General features: G+C 44.1%; 1 protein-coding gene across 1 annotated transcript; it reads right to left on the minus strand.

The window, feature by feature from the left end:
* Positions 1–836: 836 nt before the first annotated feature.
* CENPV (centromere protein V) lies at positions 837–7482 on the minus strand. The gene is made up of 5 exons (XM_073315456.1): positions 7068–7482; positions 4719–4817; positions 2679–2748; positions 1472–1586; positions 837–1104 (listed from the first exon to the last, which is right to left on the minus strand). Exons 1-5 carry the CDS (start codon positions 7340–7342, stop codon positions 980–982), a joined length of 684 nt encoding a protein of 227 aa, XP_073171557.1. The 5' UTR covers positions 7343–7482; the 3' UTR covers positions 837–979.
* Positions 7483–11602: the final 4120 nt, after the last annotated feature.

Here is an 11602-nt window from a genome sequence, read left to right on the forward strand (position 1 = left end):
AGGTTCCACGTGCTGCCCTTGCGCTCGCACCCGCAGCCCCCATTGCATTAACTTCAATGGCAGTACTCTTGTGTTGAAAGTTAAACACGTACGAAGAACTTGCTCAATTGGAGCCTGTTATGCCAGCATCAGCCTGGTATAGCTCTAAATCCAGAGTAACTTCAGTGAAATCAATGGAGAGACCAGTGTAACAGAGCAGAATTGGGAGACGTTATTTCACGTAGTACAGTTGTGTAAACCAGGGGTTCTCAACCTTTCTCTTTCTGAGGCCCTCCCAGCAAGCATGCTATGAAAACGCCACAGCCCACCTGGGCCACAACAACTGGTTTTCTGCATATAAAAGCCAGGGCCGGCATTAAGGGGTAGCAAGCAGGGTAACTTCCTGGGGCCCCATGCCACAAGGTGCCCTGTGAAGCTAAGTTGCTCAGGCTTCTACTTCATCCCTGGGTGGCAGGGCTCAGGGCCCCGGGCTTCAGCCCTGCATAGCAGGGCTTAGACTTTCTGCCCTGGGCCCCAGTGAGTCTAACACTGGTCCTGCTTGGCAGAACCCCTGAAACCTACTCATGGTCCCCAGGGGGCCCCGGACCACTGGTTGAGAACCACTGGTGTAAACCAGATCATAACGCAACTGGGATGTGTCTATACTAGCCAAAGACAAGATGGTACAATCTTGCAACAGATGTAAGAACCTTGTTCTAACTAATGTGATTTGAACTCTGCTGCAGATAGGGGCAGCGTCAGAATAAGGCAAAGAGGAAAAATCCCAGCTGTTGGGTAGGTTATGGAACTGGTGTGGTCTGACAACTGAATATAAAATGAAAGGAGGGAAAAAAACAGGCAGCACAGAAAGATTTATTTAAAAAAACAAAAAAGAGATACTTCCTGAACAGCTCGGCACAGGGGAGCTTGAACTAAGAGGTTACATGATGGCCTGCCAATGGCAGTGCTCCAAGCTGAGCACTTTGGTGCAGAGGCTGTATCATGGTTTCGACATGCTCCTGATGGTCTTATGTTCCTTCACGGCCTTCTCCCACTCTTTGCCATTTATCTCCTCCATGATGGTGCTGCGCATGGTGCCCTCATCCAGGCAGTGGGGGGCTATTCCTGGAGAAGAGGGGGAAACACAGAGAGAAGCTCTCCCTTTGAAGCCAAGGAGAGCTAGTCTCTCAGTTTCATGGGCAGTGAATCTCAGAGGGTGGTGATGGTGTCGATACAGCTGCAGCAGGTGAGAAACCGTAGATGGCCAGTGGCCCATTGGTCACAGTTAAGACTTACACAATAACGAGCTGCTACTGAAAGTTGCAGCTTCAGATGTTCAGTACTTTAGAAGCAAGCTGTATGATGCACAGTTATTGTGCTACTGCTCTTGGCAGAGTGCTAATGGTCATCATGGTCAGTATACAAGAGCAGCAGGGGTTGAATTTGTGTTGCCGTATGTCTACCAGGTTTCTTCCCTGTTCTGTTTACCTACCATAACCATCTGGGTTAGAACGAGGAGTGTAAAAGCTCTGCACACCACAGGTCTTACAGAATGTGTGCTGGGCGCGGTGCGTGTTGAAGGTGTACGTTGTTATGTTATCAGCACCCTAGGCAAAAAAATACATGATGAAGGTTTGCCAAGTACCCAGAAATGGGTCATTTTTTGTCACTTACATCCCACAGGCTTGTAATTAATAAATGTAAAATTGCAGGCACAAGAGCAGAAGCCTAATTAAGACTAGTCTAAAATATCACCTGCTATGTCTTTATGTGAGTTACAGTTAAGAATACTGCAGGCATGCTATTTTGTTCCATATATTTATCTCCTTCCCCTACCCTCTGTGCTTTATTTTCACATACACCTTTCCGCCAGACAAGCCTAACAATTGCCATGGCTTTACTTTCTGACCACTGAAATGCAGTCACTGAACTCTCTCTATTACAGCAGGTCTATTACAAAGTGCTTAGTTTTTTTTAAATGCTCCAAAGTAAACATAATTGGAGCTTTTCCTCCTAGAAGCAGTGGACAAATTTCTGTGTTTATCTGAGACCATCCAACTATAAAAGAAAATCAAATTAAATGATGCTAGAAGCTGAGAAAAATTAATCTAAAAGCTACAGTCCTCAGAAAACTTGGAATCCAAGAGCCTAACCTGAAATATGCCCTTGTAACAATTAAAATGTAAAAGAATTAAGCCTGTAATCAAAATTTAAAAATCAAGTTAAGGAAGTCTGAAGCTGATCTAAAATAGAGGCAGAATGCTTTAGAGCAATGTGCTTGGACCTAATCCACAGCCCAATAAGTCAAGACTCACACTGATTGCGATGGGCTTTGGCTCAGGTCCTTAGCCCATTAGGAGTATGAGTGTGACAGTAATGCTCTTTATTGTCGTCAGTGTAACACAGACTTAGCATATTTACCTGGTGTACACACCTCCTGGGGTGTACATACATCCCTGCCTCATCTTTTGAAGAGATATATTCACTTTTCAAACATGGAACTTCCCATTCTGAGACACGTTAACATACACATACAGCCAGGCTTCTAGGATCCAAGTGGATTTTTCGTGTCTCCAAACACATCTCCTCAGACAGACACAGACAAATTTAGGATACAAAGCTGACCACCATCTGAATCTTTCAGAATCAAATATCTTGACAGGTACCCATACCCACTGCACTCATAAACCCTAACCTACCTTCAGCAGCTTGAAGTGTGAAGCCGGGACAATGAAGTGTCTGTTCTGTTTCTTTGTGCAAATACTGCAACTGTACGAGGGGAAAGAAAAAGGAAAAAACCATGACTATTCTATAGGCAGTTATAACCTGCAATGTAACAATCATATCTAGCCTAAAGCTCTCAACAAGTTAGATTTCACTGAAAACTATAATCATTTTTACCTAGTTGTCATCAGGGTGGATATTAGAGAGACAAGAGATTCAATAGAAGTTGGTCCAATAAAAGATATGACCTCACCCACGTTGTCTCTCTAATATCCTGGGACCAACACAGCTACAACAACATTGCAAACATTAGGTTTGATGACAGGAGTGGACAGACTGCAACTATGGCATATGTATTTGTGTATGCGTGCATTCCGTCTAGAGACTTACGTTTCCCTGTAATATGGAAAGTAAGCTTATCAAAACTGAGCTATATAACTGTCTTCTCTCCACAATACAACTCTCAGTGGATAGATCAATGCTGAACTGTGGCCTTGAGAAATCCATGTAAAGTTTGCCAACTTAATCCAAATGCTACCAATATTAATTACTTTGCAAACCAGGGAAACAGATTTGTAGTGACATCTGAGCTAGAAAGAAACTAATTCTGAGTCTGTGGAAAGACCATACTGAAATTAGACTATTTTATAGGGCTTCAATATATATCCCTCACCACATGTTGGTAGTAATGTGTTCTCCGTTTGATAAGAGAATGCCAGGAAAGGACCAAACCCCACGACCTTGAGAGATCTGTTGGAAAGCATTTTGTTTTGATGATGTATAAAATGCAGGTCCTGAGCATTTCTGGTTGTTAAAACCTTGACAGTTTTTTTACAAGCACAGGTATGAATCATGAAACTGTAGCTGAATTCCAATGTAAGTTGTTGCATTCTGCTTACCTATATTTCCCTCTGCAGACCCATATGGAGCTGGTATTCTGCACTCCTTGTTGTGCAGAATCCTGTTAAACATCTGCCATGTTTTACTCCAGATATGGCTACATTTTAGTATTGGGGTAAGTGGTTCCTGTATGTATAGGAGTTTGTAAAATTCTGTATATATGTAAGATATTGTTGTTAATAATGATACTAAATATAACACTTTGCATGTGTTTAGAACCTTCCATTCATGGATCTCATTAAATTTATTTAGCTTCACAGCATCCCTGCAAGATATCCAAGTATTACTGTCTTCATTGTGTGGCTGAGGAAACTGAGGCATAGATATAGTAACTTTTCAGGATCACAGGGGAAGTCTGTGTAATTATTAACTGTAGTAGTTGTAGACTGTGTAATAATAATCATCACATCTTACCAAATTGTAATGAGCAAGTCACTTTGATCTGCATTTACTCTTCATAAAGGACATTTAATATTTTCCGTATATAGAGCACTTGAAGTCAATGGAATTTCTCATCTGGATTTAATTGGACCTTGTACTAGGGCCATAGCTAGTATTCCACAAAATTTAAAAATGGGGTATTTCTTTGACTTTTTTTATGTCTACTGTTTCTGGCCTATGAGAGGCAGATCTCATCCTCAACAATCTGCTAAAATTGCCTGTAATCACACACCTAGTAGCGATCTCAGTAAGGATCCCTGTAACCCCAACACTGCTACAGTCTCCCTGTTCTCAGCTGCTTTCCAAGCACTTGTTATCTCCCTGACAACTGCAGCTTTTGCCACAGCCTCACCCCTTCAGCTAGGGCATAAAGAAAACACGAAGTTGTCACTGTGCTGCCCAGAGAGAAGTGCACAGCACCTTCCTTTCTCTGCCAATCAGCACATTGTGCACTTGCAGAACCAGCACCAGAAATCAACAGTACTGACCTACTCAGCTGGGGCTGCATCCTACAGGAAATAGGTTAGACATCGGTCCTGCTACTATACCAACTTCCAGTGGATTTCTGTTTGGTAAACACTTTGAGATCTTTGGATGGGAAGTGCTAGAGAAGGGCAAAATATTTGGTTATTCAGATTTGGGGATGGCAAAATAAATAAATAAAAAACACCCACTTGCAGTCAAAAATGTGCAGATCTGTTGATGCCCAAACCTCGAAGCGGATAGCTCTGCAGTGACAGCCTCCTGTGTACTTCACCAGGCCTTTGTACTCACTGGATGGAGAAAAGGCGCACGCACACAAAAAGAGAGGATTTGTGATCAGACAATTCTAGTTGGCCAAGGAAGCACTGAGATTTCATAGTGTCCAAGTCAGCTCTACCAGAGTCATTATCCACTCAGATTACTTAGCAATGGGGGCCAAACTGAAGCAGACCCACCTTCCCCCAAACACATGTCCAAATTCTGACCTCAGTTACAGTAGTGTAAATCTACTGTAGAGTAACCCATAGAATTCAGTCAAATTATGTAAGGATAACACCAGTGAAATTAAGACTAGAATTTTCCCATGTTCCCACCAATTCTGCTCCAGGATGATGTTCATTCTAGATAGAAAGCATCACTAACTTGCTTCCATTTTAGAAGCTGGAAACAGAGACGATAAGTAGGATTTAATTAGTTTAAAACATTTTAATATGTTTTTGAAGTCTCCCAGCTGCACTCACAGACTCAAGAAGCCTCTGCTTTTTGTATTTCTTTCACTCCCTTAGGACTTTGCCATGGTAACGTAGCTAAATCAACATGCTAGATCAGACACAAAGATACGAAGTCCCTTGCTTTTCATATTATCAATTGCATGTACTGACAGTTTGTTCAGATCTATTAATGGGAATACCAAAAAGATAACTATATTACACACACGTTCAGATGGGACAGCTGGATTAGAATATGAGCTTGGTAGATGCGTCACTGTAAACAACAGAAAAGAACAGGATAAAAGGATTTTTACTTCCCTTTCATGTGAGGTCCCTGAAACATGAACAGATTAAGAGTAACAGCCCACAGATTCCATGGGAAGAAAATAAACTCTGTGCTCCACAGAAGCCAGTGTTTATCATTGTGAAAATGCTGACAAGAGGAATATTACACTGAATAATTATATGGACAGGCTTCAGGTACAGCAACTGTGGCACTTATGGGGCAGAGATTCTGGGCTGAGAAACTGCCGAAATACAAAAGAAAGTCTTTTTGAAGATAATTAAGTAGTCTGACTAAATCCAACGCTGTACTTGGCCCCTAAATCTGAATACAAAGCAGAGATATGTGTCCAGTCAGAGCTGCTGTATGTCTAGCCCTTACCACTTCTCTGGATGTGATTATAAGATGTGTGCAATGAACCTCCCACATTATTACCAAAATCAACACCTAGATATTACACTGATAAGCATTTTAGAAACACTTAGATAAATCTAAATGTAAGAGGTCTGGATAACACTGCCAGGTAACACTTATTTGCATTGCCATTAAGAATCAAAAGAAAGGTGGCTGGGTGAGCCTTCCAAAACCATGTTTTTGGAAGGCTTAGCCTCCATGTATTGGCTTGCTTATTGAGCAAGAAAAAGTTTGCTGTTAATTTCCCATAAAATCCACATTTTACTCTACACATGGATTCACGAAAGTCATTTATGTGGCTAAAGCAATACGTGAAGGAAAAACTGTGGAAGGCCCTACTGTCATTCTCTCTCTCCAAACCCAGAGAAGCATGGTTTGTAGATGTATGACCCTTCTGACTCCATTAATTATTAACCAGGCACTTATCAGACCACATTGATAAAGGTCCACAGGGAGCACTAGCCTGGCTCGAATCAGCATTTCTAATGAGGGTTTGTATATTTACATTAGTTACATTAATGTCCTTTGTCTAAAAGTACCTAATTGTAGGTTTATACCAAACACAGAATGCAAAGATGAAGAGAAGGTCTATCAGGGCATCAGTCATGTGGGTTACACCCACCTGAGCCCAAGGGGGAGCAGCCCCCTTCAAAGCCACAGGGTAGATGGGGTCTAGGGGAGAAAAATATACTGTCCTAACTCCAGCTCTAACAATCATGGGCCCGCTCCCACTGACTTCAGAAAGAGCGGGTCAAAAACGTACAGATGGGTCACACAAAGTAACGCAAATAAAATAATCTGCACAACCACATTGTTGGCTGCCGAGAAATCCTTGGGCGTGAGAGATCCTGTCCAAAGCGATGCTGCACTCAGAGAGGCCCCTACCCCGGAGGCCAGGAGGGAAGATTTAAAGAAATGCAGGTGGGACCCAAGCAGCATGCAAACCTGCACCATCCCAACTGCAACGTGCGCACCAGCCCTTAAACGGCAGCAGCACGCCGCAGTGACAGGATAAGCTCGCCGGGGGGAGGGTCGTTTCTGCCCGCACCGGAGCGAATTGGAGAGACGCTGCCCTGCCTCGGTGGGAAGAGCTGAGTGCCTGGCGACTCCCGCGTCCCCCTCCTTCTACTCACAAGGTGTCCAGGAGGAGTCTGGCTGCCTCCTCGCAAGTCAGGCGTTGCCTCTCCTGAAACTTTACCCAGCGCTCCCCCTGCGCCCCCAGATCGAACCGGCGGAACTCCGGGGGAGGCAGCGGCGGCTCCCCTGGCCGCTCCCGGGGAGCCGCAGGCTTCTTGCCTACCCACGTGCTCTCTTTTCCCCGGAGAGAGCGGGCGGCAGCAGCCGGAGACGCTGCGGCTGGGCTTCTCCCCCGAGATTTCCGTGCAGAGCCTGCCTTGGTTTTCCCCATGCTCCTGGCCCTGCACCCCCGTAACCACAGAGCTTGCGGCTGGGCCCCTCTGCCTTGGGGCCTTTTGCTCCGTTGTTGTGATCTGGAGTTTAGGTGCAAAGGGACACTCTGGGGCTGCTGCTTCAGAGTCCAGAGCCACGTGGACTGGGAGGGTTTGGAGCCAAGTCCTTGGGAATGAGGAAAGGTGGGGAAGGAGAAAGCTGGATCCTGCCAGTTTTTGACACCCCCCCTTCTCCCCAAAATTCCACTGCTTACACGGAGAACAAGCGTAACCCCTCCTATTGCATCCAGTGCCCAGATCCTGAGGAAACCCAGTACAACGGTGCCACAAATACCTAGATCAGGCACCTGAATCCAGACAGAGATGAGACCCCCTAATTCTACTGCATAGGCCAGGGTAGATGTTCCTTTTACACCAAACACATAACCCATCCTGGTTAAGGACACTGCAAATACCGAGATCTAGCACTTGAATCCTGCCAATTTTTGGCTCCAATCCCTAAAATTTCACTGACTATACAGAGATCATCCAGGTTTGTGCTGCCCTGATGTGCCAGGGTTTGGGCATGTGTGGGAGGTTGGTACAATAGCAGTAGCTAGTCTTGTCCGCCATACAGATAGTAGAATTTGGAGTGGTGGGGCCCAAAACTGGGAGGAGTTGGTAACATTAAGGTGGCTCCAGTGTTTAAACTTTTTCCGAGTGGGTCGTGACCCCAAGGGGCAGAGCCCAGTGTTACTTCAGCTTGAGGAATCTCATACCAGCTTTATCATCACCAAAGCCGTACATCAAAGTTGGCTCCACTCACAGACCAGTCACAGTGAGGCCTGGCCCAGCACTGAATGATTAGAAGGACTGGTCGTCAGGACTGAGCCATAGTGTGTGTAGCAGGAAAGCTTTGCCTGCAGCTATCGTGCGTAAAGAGGATTTCAGTCTCCAAGGCCATCAATCAATCTGACACCAAAGTTACCCCTTTTCAGAGGGCAGAAGAGCAATGGTGCTTCCCTTCAAGCTCTCAGCCCTTCTGGTGAAAAAAAAATCATATTTCTGAGACTCACGTTTTTTTTACTTCACTGAACTGGTCCAACCAGCAAACAATCTAATTCAATGGGAACCAGAATGAGCTCCCTCCAACCTCAATTCTTCCCTACGACCATCACCTACCTTCTCTTGTGTTAAAAATTCACATTGATTATATTTTAGAGCCATTTCTTCCAATGAACTGAGTTCTGCCCACACCTCCACAGACACACAGCAAGATTTGACTTGATCTGTTTTTCACAGAGGCAAGCTGGACAATTCCTTAAAGGGAAACATTCTCATATTTAAAACTATTTTTCTCCAAGGGTTACCTGAATCAGTCTGGGCTTTACAGCAAGAACAGCTGCTGTCCCTCTTTCATACTGTAAAAAAAGGGTGGAATTTGTATAGTTTTCAAGATTTTCCCCAGGAAGGATCAGTTTGAAATGCCATGTCTAGTTTCCAGAAGTGTAATATACGCTCCTAAAATAGCATCACTCAGGTGCAGCTGGGCAGTGCTTCCTCATGGGCTTCTGTGAAATCTAGGGACAATCCAGTTTGCTGGGCCTGAATTTAGAAGTTGTAGGCATCACTCCAGAATTCCCCATGTCAGCTCAGGTACTGCCACCTCTTTATCTAGGGAGTCATTTTTGTAGGTGCAATGATCTGTTATGAGGGGTTCCTATGGAAGTTTGAGAACCAAAGAGGTGAGATCTTATATAAAGCAGATGTTTTGTTTTCAGAGATCAGGTATAATATTAAGCCTGGTGAATTAGAAAACCTTCCTGGACAGAAAGGATGATCTTGTATTTGAAGCACTGGACCAGGAATCAGGAGATCTGAGCTGTACTCTTAGCTCTCCCAGCATGTGATCTTCAGCGAGACGTATAGGCAAAAATGTTCAAAAGGGGCCATTGCTTTGGGGTGTCTCAATTTTTGGGTGCCCAAGATCAGACGTGTAGGCCCCATTTTTCAGAAAGGCAACCACATCAGAAGTCAATGGGGCTGAGAGGATAAATTAATTAGTGCGGATGAGATACTCTGACACTACAGCGATGAGCACCACAGAAAAGTCTATATGTAAGTAAGAGCAAGACTTAGTCTGTGGCTAGAGTTTCACTACTCTGACTTAAAGCAGCTGCTGCAGGCTGCTAGCTCCCAGTTATGACTGGAAAAAAAAACTTTTTTGTTTTTTCAGCATAACACCTCCACGAACAGCCGTTCTCCCCCCACCTGATAGTGATGACACATCACTAGTTATTTTAGCTGGGATACTGTAAAAAAAAAAAACAGGCAGAACTCCTACATGAATGTGGTGTCTGCAGTATCATGTAATATCACAGGGCCACACTAACAGCAAGACCTGCCTGTGCAAGCCAACAGGAGGTATTTTTAGTTGCAGACTCAGCTGAACCATGAGTGAAGGCTATAGACAAACAGCTCCAGACAAGCAAATGTTACTCGGTGACCCCAAGGCAGAGACTGAAGGAACAGTGCACTACGTTCAAAGCCTCCAGAGGAGCCAAATTCAGAGTCACTTCACTGTGGGGTAAAGACAGGGTCACTCCGATTGCTGGATTTATTCAGTCCACACATATAAATCCTCAGTCCTGAAGCAGCCCTGGTAGTGACCATTTTAGGTTTGAACTGGTTCCCTCCCTCCAACTTGTCCCAGTTCTTCACCTGCTCCCTCCCACTACCTGACTCTCTTCCACTCCATCTCCAGTGCCAGAGATCCCACCCATTCCCTCCTGTGGCTCAGTTCCTTCCTTCCACTCAATCCTTGGTTCTAGAGACACCTTACTCACACACACATTGGCTCCTTCCCTCCATCCTAGCCCAAGAGACACCCTGCACTCTCCCATCCCCATGTATTCCTAACAGCCCAATAGCACCTTCTTTCAATGTGACTAGTTTGGAATGTGAGGATCTGACCATTCGCTTCCCAGCTTATTGCTGCCTCTGCTGCTTAGCCAAAGGCCTTAGCCTAAGCATAGGGCCTCAAACTGTCACAGTAAGAGAAGGCCCTTACACCGGCAGACAGTGATTTTGATTCTTTCTTTTGTACCTCTATAACTAGTCAACACCTACATTCTTAGAGTATAGGCCTTTACAGACAGACCTGAATATCTATATCCTAACAATAACCATTGTCTATTACCTGACTAATCCTAGAAAAGGGGACTTGTCACATCCCCTCATGTTTAATGCTAAGACACGCCCAGCAAGGCAGTGGTGATTCAGCATTACGTATAGCTGACGTTGTATACAAGCCTGTTTAAAACAGGTGACACCAGTGAGTCCTGTACAGCATGTTTCAGCATAAGCAAGAAATTAACCCTACTTGCCTAGTTTAATGGGCTGGAATAATTAACACTGATGGGATCTGCATGCCATGAATATGAAAATGAACCTTGAAATCCGTAACAATAAGCTCACATCCCATTTTAATTACGGGAATGCCACTAACCTGTCATTGTTGTGTAAACATTAGGGTGGGATATATCCTTTCATTATAAGTATATCCTCACATCCTGAAGAATTCCAAAGTTTTTTACAGACCTGAAGTGATAATACATACAACATGCAGGGATCATTTCACCCACATCTGGTATACAGCCACCTGTGATTTGAAACATGGCAGCTCTTTAATAGCACACAGTAATACTGCACAGCAGTTTAGGACAGGACATCAGGAAAAAAACAATATCTTTTGGCCCTGCCTACCCTGGGATTAGAAACCAGGTTGCCGTCTTTCCAGAGAACTGTGTTTAACCATAATTCTTGATACAAGGGTTCCCATGGTCACAGTCAATAGAGCTTTAGAACTAAAGAATAAAATCTCAATCAGGAGAATATATTACATTTGTTTAAAAAAAAGCACTGGAAGATTAAAAGGCACCAGTCAGAATTGTGCAATTATGACCTAAAAAAATCTTATGACTGAATATCTGAAACACAAAAAATATATGTGATGCAACAAAACATGGGTGGATGGGAGGGACTGTAAGAACCTATCAGCATTCAAACTGGTTTAATTAAAAAAAAGTTCACCGGTAGGCTAAACCTTCCATACCAAGTATTGGCTGGGAGTGGATTTGTCTTACTTGGGTTATACCCCAAATAAAAATTTGTGTTTACATCTTAAAAGCACTGGAAGATCCTGAAAGTTTCATGAAATGGAACAGAGACCACTAAACACAGCTGAGCTGCCAGTCTGGTACTCACTATATACCAGAGAT

This window comes from Lepidochelys kempii, chromosome 17 (assembly GCF_965140265.1).
Source record: "Lepidochelys kempii isolate rLepKem1 chromosome 17, rLepKem1.hap2, whole genome shotgun sequence".
Classification (NCBI taxonomy): domain Eukaryota; kingdom Metazoa; phylum Chordata; order Testudines; family Cheloniidae; genus Lepidochelys; species Lepidochelys kempii.